Source organism: Pezoporus wallicus, unplaced genomic scaffold (assembly GCF_028554395.1).
Source record: "Pezoporus wallicus isolate ANWC-B61680 ecotype Strahan unplaced genomic scaffold, APGP_CSIRO_Pwel_v1 scaffold_6362, whole genome shotgun sequence".
Lineage (NCBI taxonomy): Eukaryota > Metazoa > Chordata > Aves > Psittaciformes > Psittacidae > Pezoporus > Pezoporus wallicus.
The window spans coordinates 2,112,708-2,129,639 of NW_026637663.1; the positions used below are offsets into that span (position 1 = coordinate 2,112,708).

The 16,932-nt window shown below is 39.2% G+C and overlaps 1 protein-coding gene across 4 annotated transcripts in view; it reads right to left on the reverse strand.

Annotated features, from left to right (window-relative positions):
• The window catches only part of UTRN (utrophin), a 372,113-nt gene that overhangs the window by 250,982 nt on the left and 104,199 nt on the right, over positions 1-16,932 (reverse strand). For all 4 annotated transcript variants that reach the window (XM_057406865.1, XM_057406866.1, XM_057406864.1 and 1 more), the window contains exons 23-33: positions 11,203-11,316; positions 10,246-10,401; positions 9,619-9,789; positions 6,955-7,134; positions 6,135-6,269; positions 5,321-5,470; positions 3,809-3,970; positions 3,329-3,457; positions 2,674-2,847; positions 1,896-2,051; positions 45-215 (exon numbers count right to left, since the gene is read on the reverse strand). In XM_057406865.1, coding sequence (XP_057262848.1) covers positions 45-215; positions 1,896-2,051; positions 2,674-2,847; positions 3,329-3,457; positions 3,809-3,970; positions 5,321-5,470; positions 6,135-6,269; positions 6,955-7,134; positions 9,619-9,789; positions 10,246-10,401; positions 11,203-11,316 — 1,698 coding nt within the window. The remainder of the gene's footprint in view (positions 1-44; positions 216-1,895; positions 2,052-2,673; positions 2,848-3,328; positions 3,458-3,808; positions 3,971-5,320; positions 5,471-6,134; positions 6,270-6,954; positions 7,135-9,618; positions 9,790-10,245; positions 10,402-11,202; positions 11,317-16,932) is intronic.

The following is a 16,932-nucleotide window of genomic DNA, read 5'->3' on the forward strand; positions in this document are numbered from 1 at the left end:
TGTTAAAAATCTATTCTATACACATTTAGACTGTGCTTGCTTACTTTGGCCCAGGCAATTTCTGAGTCCAGATCAGAAAGTAAGCTCTCTGAAGTGGACTTCTGCACCAGCTCAGCCTCAGTGGTCGCTAGCCACTCTGACAAAGAGGCAGCCTCTTTCTTCATTTTGCGTGCCAGCTGGGATGCTCTTTCAAGGTCTTGTTTTCCTTCTGTCACCTAGGAAAAAAAAAAAAAAAGGAGAGAGAAAAAAAGAAAACAAAACCAGATTTTGGAAGATAATAAAACCAAAAGTGCCAGCTAACTGAAATATCCTCCCAAACATATAAAATCATTGTATCGTAACACTATTTTGCATTAGGGAAGCACACTGAAAAGCAGAATCATTGATAGATATCGACATCTTACCATACAGAGCAGAATAAAGCAGAATATATAAAACTAGAATAATTTTTAATTAAGATACACTTAAAGGAAACAAAGAAACCTGCATACCAACTTATTTATAGTTAGTAATAACCAAATTGATGTTTAAACTTTGTTTATTATGATCGTTTAACTGAAACTCTAGGGGAAATAGAATCCAGTCAGTCACACAGGTAAAATTCAGTTCCTTTTATTATTTTGATAGACCTGCTAGGAGAAAGCTGCAAAGAAAATGTCACTGAAAATCTAGTCTGCCCATGAAAGCATCTCAGTAAAGTGAATATAAAATTTGATGTTTGCTGCAGTATAATCAATTCGATTTCATACTGGCTACACAATTAGTCTGGGAAAACTAACACTGACCTGAGAATAAATCCAACCATAGCAGTCAGAATCAACTGACATTTCAAAAAAATGCCCTCTGTCTCAGCTCACAAACTAAATCATAACATCAGTTTGCAAATAACTCTGCCCTTCTATCATTTCCCAATTTCTTGTCTACATGCTTTCTGCGTTATAGATATACAGGTTCCACTAGAATCCACACCTTTGTGAGCATTCTCCACTTTACAACAATAAAATTTCCTAGGGCCCATTTCAAGATACTCCAACAATGTGATCTGGCCACTTATCCACAGCTTCATTCACAGAGCACTGAAGAGGCACAAGTCTGCTTGGACTTCTGTCTTAATTTAGGTACAAAAAGAATCATATTTCCTCCCCCATTTCCCCCCATTCCCTAAGGGTTTAAACATTTTTAAATGCTTTGATAAATAACTATACATTACTAAGAAAATTGTTCAAATCATATTTAATGCAGTTCATGGGAAATACACATTTGCCTGCATTTTCTGTTTTCATACCAAGGGCAACCAGAATCACAGAATGGTTGGGGTTGGAAGCAACCTCTTGAGGTTATCTAAACCAAGCCCCCTGGACAAAGCAGATTCACCTAGAGCAGGTTGTACAGTATCCTGTCCAGGTGGGTATTGAGTATTTGCTGAGAAGTAAACTCCACGACCCCTCCGGGCAACCCTTTAGATGGATTACAATCACAAACCATCATGACTTGTCCTAAAACAATTCACGCTGACCATTTACATCAACTCAAACTTCTCATATGACAATCTGATAGCAAATTATCTTGCAAGCTATTTCACAGAGAAGGTGCAACAATGCTCAAAGACTTCAATGACTATCAGACCAGTTTTGCTCGAATGATGAAACCTGTGACCCTTTCTTTCTTTGAGGCTACCTTCCTTTCAGGAACACCCTGGGAGGAGAGGGGCCTTGCACAACTAAAGGACTGTTAAATGTAATCTTTAATCTCCCAACTGATTGCTCTTGATTATAGCCACTAGCCTATACAGAATCAGCTTCATAATCAAATTTATAACAGCATCTGAGATTAAAACAATAAAGAAGGGAATTTATATGCAGACAAATGTTCATACATACATATGTTTTTCTTACCTGTGCCCCCAAGTCATTATAAAGAAATTTCAATGCTGTCAGCTGTTCATCCATCCCTTTGGGATTATCTGTCTGTTGTTTCTGTACAATTTGCCTTCCTGTCTTGATGACAGTTTCAACCTCCAACTTCACCTCACTGAGAGTCTTATAGAGTTTCTAAAAACACAAATATGTATGTTAGTGATCAATTTGTAGTGCAGATTATCAGATTTTGCTTCATTTGGGGACCTGACCCTGACTGCATTTAAACTCCAAACTATGGATTAAGAGCAATGTCTGCTCAGATTTCAAACTCCCGATGTTCTGCATTTTATTCTGGTTTTAATTTTCATCAACCAAGAAAAAGAATTATTCCAATAATTTAGCACTCCGTAACACCACCACATGTAGCAAGGCTAACATTGTGATCTCTCCTTGATATTATGCATAGTACTTGTTTTGTTTGGATACTGAAACCCAAGCTGACTTGCCCCTGGAGTGATACTTCTCCATAACATAAGAGAAGGAAGGAAGGAAGGAAGGAAGGAAGGAAGAACCAGGGAAGGAAGTTTCTAAAACCTCAGCTGTTCCACTATATCTGTGATCTACAATCCACTTCTCCTATGTCCACCTTCTCACACAGGAGAATTAGAGGGTTTTAGTTAACCAATTGTTTTGTTGGTGTTTTGCAAAGAGTTGTAACAGTTCTATCAGGGCTCTGAGCAAAATTTCCTCAGGAAAGAGTTTAGGCAAGAAGATTCACACAAGAAAGAAACACTCTCAAGCACTGCATACTTACCATGCACCTGTCCAGATGTGCCTGGATTACATCTGGGTCAGTATCTTTCACATCCAAGACATGAAGTTCTGCTTTTACACCATCCAACACCCGCTTGCAATCCAACATGCGCTGCTCAAAATTGGCTGGTTTCTGGAAAAGCTGATACTTTGTAGATACTTCTCGGAGTTTTCTCTGTTTTAATGAATATTATGTTAACAGAATGTCTTAAATTAACATTGCACTTCAAAAAATAACATTTAAAGCATCTCCCCCCCCCCCCCCCAGATTCTAACTCAACTCTCATGCCACCAGAACTCAGTATACATGGCAACACTATTTGCCGAGCCAAATTTTATCACCTATTCCTACTCTCCACCTGAGCTACAAGAGAGCTATAATTCTGCATCGTACACTTTCAAAATATCCATTCTACTAAAATAGATAAACTTTCTGACTTGTAGCTTTTATCCCATGATACTTATGAAACTTAAACTTCCTTACTCAATTCATCCAGTACTGCTTGTTTCCTAATGAAAACACGTAAAAGCATATACTATTTATTTCTGAGGTTCGCTTGACCGCACCGAGCAATTTACAGGCTGACAACAGCAGTGTGTAATTGAAAAGCAGAAGCTTTTCACATTTGAATTCTTAGTGCGACTCTCATTTTTACCTGCAGAGCATCCAGCTGAGTTCCACCACGGGGAGACCTGCATTCAGGAGAAGCAGGAGGGAAAGTGCGAGCACTTTTCTTGAGCTCTTCTAAGGTGGATTCATGAGCTGCAATCTCAGCCTGAATTTTCTGCCACATCATAGAAACAGGAAAAAAAATGCTACAAGTTGCTTGCAGGGAAGGGAAGAGGAACTTGCTTACCACCTATCATCCACCAGAAGTAAATCCACTCTGTAAAATTTAAACACTACCAGATTTTAAATACTCTGGGTTTGGTGACAGCTTGCTAAACTGAAAGCTGTTAAGACTGTTATTCAATACAACCTTCTTAAAACAGGAAGCCAATCCAGATTACAAAAGATATCACCTAGTGCATCAGCACAGGACTAAAATGAAGCCTTTATGAACTACCACGTCTAGGCTGAGCACTGTTATGAGATATTCCAGAATTTTTTATAGTGAAAAGCTATGCTGCAATACCTGGGCCTCCTGGGGCATCTGAAAAGCATCCACCCTGTCAGTCAGGTAAGATGTAAGTTGACTATCCAGCTCTGCTAAGTTTTCCTGCAGGACCTGCAATATGTGGTCTGTTTCCCTCATGGTCTGAAGCTGCTGTTCCAAGGCGATCTGCCGGCTCACCGCCTGTGTGAGACAGAAAGGCAGGACAAAATGGAGCAGTAATTCAACAGGAATTATATTAAACCTTAGCTAGCCAAGGGAGGGGAAACCCAAAAAATCCTATGGCAGGAGAACTGCCTAAAAAGATAAAAAAAAGCAAAAGCAAGCCTTATAAGGCAACAATTTTTGAAGCCTGCAGTGATTCATACTAGTAACTGAAAAACAGTGGCATAGCAGAGTTCTGCTGCTAGGTATACAGGATAGGTAAGTACAAAAAGGGGATAACACGGGCAATGAAAAGAATGTTTTCCTTCTGTTCCTTATTTCAGTGCAACTACTTCTGTCCTGGGTTCAGCAGTAGCCGTCATTTTTCTCCTTCTTGGTAGCTGGTACAGTGCTGTGTTTTGACTTTCTGCCTGGGAACAGAGCTGATAACAATGATGTTTTGGTTTGGCCAAGGACTTTGTGAGCCTCATGCTCTGCCAGGGAGGAGGGGAAGCCAGGAGGAAACAGAGACAGGACACCTGACCCAAACTGACCAAAGAGGTATTCCATACCACAGCACGTCATGCCCAGGATGTAACTGGGAGTTAGCCGGAAGGGCTGGGAGACTGCGGGGTTGAAGGAGGTATCGGTCGGTGCTTGGTCGGGCTTCCGGGTGGGACTCATTTCTTGGCCGGTGGTATCGTATCCTCTTCCCTTGTTATTTTCCCTTATCATTGTTGCCGTTGGTAGTAGCGGTGGTGATTTGTGTTGTACATTGGTTGCTGGACTGTTCTTGTCTCAACCCGTAGGAGTTGCACCCTTTCGATCCTCCTCCCCGTTCCTCCGGGAGCGGGGAAGGGGAGAGCCCCGGGGAGGGGGGGGGGGCCTCGATTGTTGTCAGCCCAGCACCACTCAAGGGGAGTGAGTGAACAAGTTGCCCGACTGCGTTTAAACCACGACAACTTCCTAGCTATTTTAAAGGGTGAAAATATCACTTATGTTTCTTATTTTTACAGTTAGTGAGCAGCTCCTCAGTATTTATGGCAGTAGGAAGGGAATATTAACCTCAGTTTCTGAGCTGTCCCCCTTGAGACTGGAATTTCCTTTTTGTCAAAATTACTTGGAGAAATACCAGGGGTTCCTCACAGTGCAAGGGTGTGAAAGTATGCAAAACAAAACCTGACTCAAGTTAGGGAGAGGGAGGGTGGAGAAAGCATCTTGCTATTATGGCATTACTTCCAATTGAAAACAGCTGACAACACTGAAGGTTTTTCCTCTTTTCCGGTATTGCAGTCCTGCGTCTATGAATTCAGATAACTAATAGGAATCATTTCAGACCACTGAGCTGAAAAACCCAGACTACTTCAAACCCTGCCCCCAGATTCTTACCAAGTGACTCAATTCCTCATAGCGGGCATTGAAAGCCTCCAATTTTTCACTGATGATATCATCAAGAATCCCCCCATCAATCAGTGTCTGCCCAAGCTCCCGAATCTGGGTTCGATTATCAGCTGGATGACGCAGGACCAATTCCAGAGACTAATTAGCAGAAAAAAATTTAAAGGTCAAGACACTGAGTATTACTGCATTTTCAGAGGTGGAAATCTGGCTGCATGCACTGAAGTTTTACACTTCAAATGTCTTGAGAGTTCTCTAAAAGCATGAATTAGTTACGGCTTAATCCATGATGGCACAAGGCAACTACAGTGGACATTTTCCTTTAGATAATTAAACTTCACAGCACTTCTCGCCTATTCACATCATTTTATACTACAGTGCTGGAACGAATTAATCAATTTACACAGGACAGGAAAGAGCATACAGTTTTATCATGGTACTAACTATGGCAGAATCATGAACAGCAAAACTCAGCTTTTGATAGAGGATCTTACAAATACACATTCCAGATTCAGAGTAATATGTTCATTTAACCTGAAGAATCAGAATATTCAACATACAGGATCAACTAGGTTGGAAAAGACCTTCAAGATCATCAAGTCCAACCATTACCTCAGGACTACCAAGTCCACCTCTAAACTGTGCCACCGAGGGCTTCATCTACACAGCCTCTGAACACTTCCATGGATGGTGATTTCACCACTTTCCACATATTTCAGTATTCCATTGAAATATAGAATTTCTGAGTTTTTTTTTAACCAAAGCTATCTGAACAGTCACTGATCCAACGGAATCACTACAATACCTCAAGAGCATCATTGACAGCATCCAACTTATCAGGCAGACTTTCTGTCATTTGCACCCTTTCTTCCAGATTGTTTAGCCAAACTGTTTCTAAATCAAGGTACTGCAGCAGCTCAATCCAACAGGACCACACCTCCTAGCAGCAACAGAAAAAACACACAGATTAGTTTAGAATGCCAGGATAGCTCATGCACCCTATGAATAACTTAAAGAAATTATGTTTCTGAGACATTTGCGTGAAATAGGCAAAGAGAAAGTGTTCAAAAACATGACATGGGTCACTAAGCTCTCAACAGAAAAACCTTCAACTATAACAGCAAAATAAAAAGAAACAAGAAAAATACACACAGAAGTCTCCAAATTCACACTAAATTTATTACAAACAATCAGATTTTCACAATGATTTAAGAATGTAAAAAAATGCATCCACTCCTCTTGAAAGACAGGACATACACAACCTACCCCAATCTATAATCAACATGTTCTTATTATATTTCAAGTTTTAACCTCAGAAGTTTTTTTATAAGTTTGTTTTCGTCATTTTGGAAGACACACAGATTGATAACAGAGCTGAGGGATAAGGTTACTTGTTTGCATGTGTTGACTACAGTATAGATTATAAAAGCAAAGCTAGATGATGTCTCATGGATTCCTCTGGACGTCACCTCAAGGGAAAGTAATCTTGGAAAGGAGCCATAGCAAAATGTGTTTATGCTGAAGCCACTGGATTCAATGATAAAATTCAATGTTTTCAGTGTCCTTCTTCATTCTTCTTGTGCCACCTGCTTCCACTTTACTAAGTTGAGAGCTACCATTCTTACCTCCAACGTGTGGCATTTTCCCCGGATCCGGTTGCACAGTAGCTGGTAGTTCTCCAGCACAACATTCAGCTCAGTTGCCAGGTCCTGACCGCTAGACGGCACTTTGGCAGCCAGCATCTTGATGTTGTCTTTGAGAATCTTCACCCGCACCTCCTTCTGCAGCACATCCTCCTTCGCCCTCTGCCCAAAGAAATGTATTACACAATTAGCACTCAAGTGCCATATGGTCAGTTATTCACTACTCAAATCAAAGACCAGCAGTTTAGCCTTGGAAGTGTTGATGCCAAAGTATTCTTGAGTCTCAGCACAACAACATATGCCACAAACTTGCATGGAATTTAGCTTATGTTAGCAAGCATTGAAAAATCCTATTGCATTAAACATAGTCACATTTACTACTTATGTTTTTTTCATTAAATATTCATGACTCAAAGCAAAAAAGATGAAGTTCAGTGCTATTTATACACTAGCATACAGATATGAAAAAGAAAAAAACCCAAGGGTTAAAAAAAAAAAAAAAGAAAAAAATTGGTTTGCTAAGAACAAGCATATCGGGGACAAAAAGGTAGTCATGAATCTCAGAGCTCAGTAATTACCTCCTAGAGTTATCCAGGAAAGATCATGTAATCACTAGGACACATGCAACTACAAAGTTGGGACCTTTCCCATAGCTGTTGGATGAGCTACAGGAACATGCAAAAAGGACAGCTAGAAGAATTCCTTCACCCCAAATGCACTGAGAGTTGCTTGGTAACAAATATAAAGGATAAGCACAATATAACTCCCAACACACAGGCCTGGAGAAATCTCATTATCAGTTGTTGAATTTCGCCCTAACCAGAATTCCTGAAGCAGGATAGCTGGAAGACAGATCAGAGAAAAGTCCAAGCCTGTCTCTGTCAAGACAACTAAAAGTCTCCAGAAAAAGAGACTGTCCCATATCTCTTTCTTTTCAGGTTTCAAGGACAGTTTCATGCAGCTGAAGTAGGTCTGATATATCAGACACTTTATGGTAGAATTTAGTACATGACAGCATCATTGCTGCACATATTGTTCAAGATGTCTTCTAAATGTAAGGCAATCGGGGAAAGAAAAAAAAAAAGCCAGTTAATGGGAAGGCAAAGAATGAAAAAATATGAGGAACATATTATTTTATGACAGGATTATCAAAAAACATCTAGCCTCATTTTAAATCTACTCTTTCAGATGTCAGCATGAGTTCCACTCTCTGTTCAAATGAAAGCAGAATTAGGCAAGGCCAGAAGTTTTTCAAAGCCTTATGCAAAAATGCTCCTGGTCAAATATACAAAGAATGTTATTTCCCACTCCTGAGAGTACTCCCAGCATAATATCCTTACTGCAAATGAAAGAGGATATGCAAGTGTTACAGTACAGTTTACTGGCCCGCTGACATATCTGCCAAATTTAAAAGTATAGAATATAATCTGGATTTGACACAGGTAAATATGCTCAAAGTCTCTCAGATCTGCTAGCAGAAAGAGGGCTCTCTCTTTTCTTGGCTTGTGTCCAGCAGGCCGTCAGACTGTGTGCTCTCAAATGGCTTCAAAGGACATAGATATATTAAAACACTTGTTAAAGACTGCTCCAGAAAGCCTCCTCAAAAAAGAACAATTCAAAACTTCAAACAGATTTCCCAAAGTACTTGTAAGGGAGAAAAAAAAACAAAAATCTTCATTTTATGCTCCACCAAGTAATAGCGTAGTGGATACTCATTTAAATAATGGGCATACAAGTTAAAACGTTTGTGAAGATATGCCTGAACTCTCAGATTTAGAAGCAGAGAGCATTTTTGTTTACTTTATACATATATCCACGAAAACTATCTGGATTGATGGCTTGGCTTCGCGAGAAAAGATTTAGGAAGGGCTTTACCCATGCTTACTACAAGCATGATGACGAAGGGCAAGTGGGATAGGCAAATCTGGTTGGAAAAATAGGCTGCTTAGGCAATCAGGAAGTGACTGACTAGGACTGTCATCTCCTGGGGCAATCACAAGCAACCCATGCCCTGGTCTGCCCGCATGCAAGGTTGGATCTGCAGCTTCCCATGCACCTTGTCACCTGCTGTTCCGACCCTCACTTGTTCAACTGACAATTTACAATGAAACAGTTTCTTTGGCCACCAGTCCCAAAATTAGAGAAGCAGAGACAAGCATCACTGTTTGCAAGATGAGGAGTAGAAGGTGATGTTACAAAAGAACTTTTCTAAACTGCTTTTCTAAATGTGGAGTTGCTGTATCTAGGGCACAAGAAACTGAAGCCCAACAACAGCTAGAAGCAGAAGAATGTTTTCACAAGCACTAATTTATACAGGTATAATATAATACCACTTTTTCCTTCTTTTTCAAATTCCATCTCTGGCAATAAGTTTCCATATTCCTACTGTTTCATGTGCTAAACATAGTAAGCCTGGCTCAACAGCTGGGCCAGCTGCTATTCATTATGAAACCCCTACCCCTCACAGCCAAATAGAACATCTGCTTTTACAGTTTGAAATTCCACAAAGCTGAAAAATACCACTACTCCTGTCATGGCCTGAGCACCTTTCCACATGGATAATAATTCCACAGAGGTCAACCCCCAGAGCCATTAAAGTTTTGCTTCTCTTTAATCAGGTCTCTACAATGACCTGTTATTCCTGACCTTCATTTCCTCCACAGCATTCTCTAGCTCTTCAGGAGACTTGTATTCAAAATCTTTCTCCAAATATTCTTCTTCAGCTTGGGTCATCCATTCTTGCATCTCTGCCAAATCCTTCTTCAGATTTACAGCTTTTTCCTGACTTTCAGACAGGCAATTTTTCTGAATAACGATCTAGAATCCAAGGTGCAGAAAGAAACAGCAGCTCTGTTACTTAAATATCCTTGTATAGCTGAAAAAACACGAGTCTTTGTTAAAAGATTTAACTACCAAAACCTTTTCAGGGATTTTTAATTAATAAAGTCTTTTACTTTTACATACACAAACTCATGCTCCCTTTTTTAGCATAGCAACAAAATCTAGGGCTGACGGAAGGAGGAAAATTACTTCCTTTTCCTCATTGCATGTAAGCTGGTAAAAATCCCTGGAAAAAGTCGGGATCAGAAGTTTTCCTTCCCTCTAAGTATCACACAGTTAGGTAGATCTTTACACAGATCACTAACACACCCTTCAGGCCCCTCTTTCTTTCCACCAAAATGTACTCATCCCACTGTTTCATCGCTTCACCTCCTCACCATCCTACCAATATCAGTAACAAGCAAGAGCACTAGCATTATATGGAGAACTCACCTGTTTGCTCAGTTTCTCCCATTGAGTCTGGCAGTCCACTAGCCTAGACTTTACCCAAGTATTTACACTTGCAATAGGATGGGCTCTTAAAGCAGACTCTACTTCTTTCATCTCTTTCAGAGATGGTTCAATCGTATCCATTTCATTGACAAACATCTGAGCACACAGAGAAAATAAATGTCCTTCTTAGGAAGAAATCACATACATTTATATGGTATCAATAGTTCTGCAATTCTTAATTATTCCAGAGAAACCTTAGTATAAAAACAGACTAATGCTGTGTTCAAAACCAGATTGTTTAAAACAATCTTTGAGTGGCCCAAAACATCAGAACTACATAACTAAAAAACAAAATATATACACAGCACAAACATTCTCACATGCCAAGTGTCAACACCAGAACAATGCAAGTTTGAAGATTATGTGCACTAAATACCCTCATGTTTTGGACATACCTCACTTGCATTCTTCTCCCAGAAAGAAACATTTGAAGGTGCACTGTAATTACTTATTATAAGATGAAATTCTGCATATTTGTGATCATCATGCGCCACTAGCTAGGAAGGAACCTTACTTATAAGGCACACACAATCCCTAAACCCTAGGAGCTTCATCACAGTTATTTGCTTATTTTTACTGCCTTTGGGAGTTTAATGCAGAAAGCACTTAGCACTCACAGATTCAATTCTCTTATTGTAAAATTGGGAAAAATATATAAATATTTTCTCGGGAAATAATGTCAACTTGTAGATGAGTATTTGTAAACATGGTAAAGACCTTTGAAAACTAAAAAGTGTTATGGCTACACACAAAGAACCAATTAAAATGTGCCCTGAGGAAAGATAAGACAATTTTTCTGGGAGGCTTTGTGGAATATGCCATGGACAAAGCAAGCAAAATAATAAAGAAGAAAGTCATTATTTATTCCAAAAGATTTCTTAAGAGAGCAAAACTCACTGTGCACTGGTCAAGTTGCCTTTGAAGTCCTTCAGTATTTCCTTGTACAGCCTTTTCTGTCATTAAAAAGTCTTTCACACCATCCATCCACTTCTGAATGATTTTTGAATCAGCCTAAATCAAAAATAGTAATGAAGAGTTGATACAATACCATGATGAGGAATGTATGGCTGTTGCATTTCAACTTCTAGCCATGTCAAAAGATTATTTTACAAGCTTCTAGCATTGCCTTGGTTTTGAATCAGACCACCTTTGGTTTACTTTTTGGTTTTGTTTTTTTCTTCCCAGTTTCTGTTCTCAAATTTATATGAACATTAAATTCCCAATTGTGATATTCTCATATCTATGCCACAGCACTGTTTAATTGACACAGCACTGCTGCAGGCTATCTACAACAGAGAAACACAGAATCAAGCAAGAAAGTAAGCATGGCTCCAAGAAGTATGTGGTTACTCTTCACATGAAGGACCTGGCTGAAGGCTGGGAATAGCATTTTTCTAACAACAGAAACCATGTATGACTGCTTCCACCACACTTGCTCAGGAGAGACACTGCACTCCAAGCAAAAGACAGGGCCCTATGTATATATATACATACATGTGGGGAGAAGAGGAGGGGGTAGTGCTGAACATACTTGACAGGTTGAAGCTATGCTGGGAAAGCCATTCCCTTACAGAGAAACACAGGCATACAGTACTACAGATGATTACACTACCCATTTAAAAAAAAATAAAAATCTAGCTGTTTGAGGCCAGTACTAGCTCCAGTACTCACCAGGGCAATGCACAGGGGAAAAAAAGGAAGCACATACACAATTTCAAAGTTATCTGACCTAAGAACTGACAATCGCCTTTTATCCTGCAATGAGGTGGGTGGGGAGGGAGACAGGAAAGTCAACATCTCCTTTCCACAGAATTATGGATGTCGTCAATCACCCTTACAAACAAAACAAGCACAAACTTTGAGCAGGGAGAAAGTTTTTCTTTGTCCTGGTTCAACTGAGTTATGTGACTGTCATTTTCTAATAACATAGCTAGAAGGTTTTTTTAATCAACATTTTTGGACTGTTTGGTTAGGTTTAAGAGATGGCACCTTTTTATTCTGACACAACTGTCATCACAGAACAGTGTTATTGAAAAGCTGAGTTAAAGTTCATCAGCTTAACCTTCTACTCTGGATGTCACCGAGGATTAAAGCACACGGTTTCCTTAAAAACCTTGCATAACAGTTCTTTCAAGATCAATACACTACACACCGCTTTTCAATAAAATTTCTGCACTAATGAAACCCCATTAGACTAAGATCATGTTTATTTTTAGCCCAATGTTACCATGAGAGGTCAAAGTCATGACATTTTCTTCATTCCTTTTCCATCTGGGGGAATTTCCTGCAGCTGATTAGCCTGAAAATAATTTTCCAAAAAAACAGACCCCAGGAGGCTTAACAGTGAACCATGGCTTAATGTAAAATAATACAAATTTATAGAGGTTGCCATTTGAAAGGGCATTTTAGTATATAACTAATTTAGCTTGCTTACAGTAAGCTACTTACCTAAGTAGCTGGAGTGAACTGAATGGGATTACTCACAAAGTTAGGCACACATCCAAATGACTTGCTGAACCACAAGCCAAGACCATAAAAGTTGAGTGAAGTAAAAGGCTCCTCCACTGCACAGGTAAATAATTCCCAATGGTCAAATACCCAGTGTAGGTTGTTGGTGTACAAGAGCTCACAAATTTTAGACATGAACTAAAAAAAATGTATCAGTTTCTATAATTTATTCTAGGCGAGAACAAAAATCAAATGTGTTGAAATTTAACTTGTTCACACCTAGAAAAACCACATGATGTACAGCTATGCAATAGATTTAAAGGAACTGAAGGTAATACATAATCAAAGACATAGTAAGCCACACCGTATTAGAGGCATGATAACACAGAATAAGAGATATAGAAATTTTCTTGTAGAAAATATTAGACACAAAACTGATAAAATAAACCTTGTCTGTTTTCCCCATCACACGAGTATTACAGACAGTCTCACAGTAAAACACAGATCGTGTCACTAATGCATGTGTTGTCAGCTTGGGGGAGCCTCTGTCACATCACAAATTACAGAAGGGCCACCTGAGCTGCAGGAGCCACAGGCAGATCTGCCAGAGGCTTGCTCATCAGGCTAACAAGGACATTTTAAGCACTGTTCACCTGTCTGCTCACCGTTAAAATTAGAATACTTACACTCACTTTCTTTTCAAAAACCTAAATGCAGGGAATGCTGTTTTGGGAAATGCCAGCTTTTAAAGGTGAATTAGGAAAAAGGAAACATTAAAAGTAAACCAACACTTGTGTGTGGTTGCACATGACTACATTTTCCAAGGGTTGCCATCCAATTATTCCTTTTTTTTTTTCCCTTTTCTCCCGTACTTTTAATTTTTTTCCACCCTTTAATACCCAAATGATTCACCTCCTCTCATAATCAAGGAGATACTGCCCAGACATTCTCCAAACTAATCTTGTGTCTATGGTATTACATCTCCAATACTGACCTATTCAGTGTCTGCACCAGGACCATATACACAGTCTCCTGCATCAGTGTTTCTTGCAGTGCAAGTTCCATCCTGATCTGCCCAGGACTGTCCACAACACTTTTATTCAACTTGTTCTACATTCTCCTTTTTAGTCATACAGTGCTAGACTGCAAAAAATCTCTGCATAGATTAGCACCACTCCTTCAAAAGGAAAAATCAGGGAACATAAATACATGACTGCCCATCACTGACAGCTTTATGAAACATTTAGAAAATACAGGAACTGTGCACTTAAAAATTCAGTTCATAAGAAAATACCCCCGTATTTCTACAGATAGCACCACTACATATTTCTTCCATTTCCAATTATTTAACAATTACTTCTATTGTTTCTTCTGCTTTAATTTCTTTTTCAGCTTCTCTACTTGTTTTTTAAGGTAATAGGAAAGTTTTTAACATCTCAGGACAACATTCCATCCTCAGATCTATACAATAGAATGAGGCTTCAATGCTCTGCTCTCCAACAGCTTTTCACACGGGCATAAAAATCCCCATCTCTCCTCAGTGAGTGCTTCATATACAACATCGCTTTGGACAGCTGTAGAGAACAGGGCACTTCACCTTTGGCTGGAAAAACTGTATAATTGATTACTAAATAAAAACCTACCATGCTAATACTGCACACTGCATACACCACTCTCAAGCTAAACATGACAGAGAACTCCTGTTTTCAGAAGCCATTCTTCACTCAGTTAAAGATGTGATTTAGGAAAGTAGGTGCATGTACAGACCACTCAACTGAACTTGATTCAAGTGCAGAAAGAGTTCTGCACTTACAAGAAATAAAGGGAGAAAAAAGTGCTGCTGAAACCAATGATATAACTAGGTCTTCCTCAATAGAGCTACAGACGATCAAGCCAACTGAAAAGCTGTAATCATTGGAACAACAAGATTGATCAAAAGTTGTTGCACAAAGGACTCTGAGGCAGGCTTACATGCAGAATATTTATTCTGTCATGCTAAATAACTAAGTGCAACCAGAAAGAGAGGGAAGGGAAGAGAATGAGACACAGTGGATTATTCTATATTTAGGTCAAGTCAGGAAGAAAATTAATGAGGAAGTGGTTGCCGGAAACTCATCACCAGGGGTTTAACTAAGCCTTAGAAGCTAACTTCTTCTAGGGTCCTATACAAGCAAGCTCACTTTGGGCAGTCAGCTCCTGCTGAACAGCAGCATCAGCTCCTGCTGAACAGCAGCATCAGCTCCTCCAAAGTTCCACATCATCCCACAGGCTGCTGCAAGTAGCTATGGAAGGATAAGTTTGAAGAAACCAGACTAAAAGCAGAGACTGTTTCAAATGCAGGTACACAAGTACACATATTACTGAACATGTTTTTTTAAGGAGGAGCGTGGACAGCTTCACATATTATGCTTCACATAATACAGCCTAACTAAAGAAACACACACTTTTTCTTCTTAAAACCTACATAAAATTCTTCCCCCTCTTCATAGCTTGGCTTGCAGCTTCCATTTACAAGTTCACCAGCCTAGACTGGACTACCATACCTACACTATTCATACACACATCTCACACAGACACTGCTAGGAGCAGCTCAAGTCCTGAAACAAATAATTAATGAAAAACATTTCTTGAGCAGGAGCAAGTTTTTCCTCCCAGCCTTTTTTCCCCAAAGTAAAACTTGGGTGCGCACCCTGCTTTTCACCATCATTTGTTTATGTTAGTAAACAAATTACCTTACAATCTGTTACCTTAGGATGACTTCTTCCAGATGTAAGGTTTGGTTAGTTGGGGGGGGGAAGAGGGGGCAGGGAAGGGCTTGTTTGTTTTGCTTTGGGTTTTGTTTGATTGCAGGGGGTGCTTGTTATGGTTGGTTGGGTTTTGTTTTGTATTTAAAAGACAAGACAAGGCCTTTACTGCTTCTGAACTATCATCAGCAATGGCTTGTCCAGTTTTCACTACAAAATCAGGCATGTCAATTACCTGGCCTTCCTAATGTAAATTTCAGCTTAAAGACATTTATCTATTCTTGCCTAATCATTAAAAATCCTGTCTGGCTTAAGATAAATTAAAAACAAACAAAAAAAACAACACTTAGTTTGAAGTTTGAATCCAATATCCGATAGAAACAGCTTTTTGCTTCAGAAGGAAGAGCAAGACTGACATAAACCTTTGGGAAAAAGTGGTAGTATGTCTGCATGGCACCAATGTTCTAAACCAGGTGCATGCAGCAAATTGCCTTTTTGGGGTTTTGTTTTTGTTGTTTTGGGGTTTTTTTTGGTTTTTTTTTTTTTACACATTGTGTGATACATACTCTGTTAAATGGAAAAGAATGTAAATAATTCCACACATTAGGATGCTTAATTCATGTGAAAAATACAGATTTCTGTAAGCTAATGCATTCATGTCTTCACCCCAAGAGATGGAGAATCTCTAAAAGCACCTTCTTGCTTTTTGAAGCTTAAAATACAAGAAGATGATGAAAATAGGAAACAAAGAAACCATCTAACCAGGAAGTACTGAGTCAATGCCAGTTAAGTTACTTAAGAACTTTTCTCTCCCCTCTTTATCAATGCATTAAACATCTAAATACCCTTGCTTTTAATCCCTTCATTTTTAAAACACTGGGATTTTTTGTTACACAGGATTTCACGTGTGTGTATATATGTATCTAAAAACATGTAAGACTGTTGATTAATCTTAATTCTTTAACCTTCCTTCATGACACTTCAGAGGCCACCTGCTGGAACTGGAAAGCTCACTATACTATATAAGCATTTTCTTTAGTTCCTTCTTGAACAGGCTGTACTATTTTTTTATTACTGTTGACAGAAATCCCACTTGAAGGAGCAGGTTTTTTGTAGCAGGTACAGAATTTCAAATTTAGATGTCAAAGGCACTGGGCGTCTGACACCAACCACATTAGAGAGCACACAGCTACTGGTAGGATCAAACTTTCAACAGCACAGCTGACTTATCCTTGACTTCAGTGTAACCTTTGCTTCTGATATTGAAAGACAAGTAATCCTAGTTTTAAGTGAAAAGTAATTCTATTAGAACATAAACTAGTACCTTAGGCATGTTAAAAGTCTTCTGCTACCCTGCTACAAATACACTCTACAGGCTTTTGGCCTCTGCCACTATAGTGGCCCACCAACATCTCTCTTCTCAATCAGTATCATA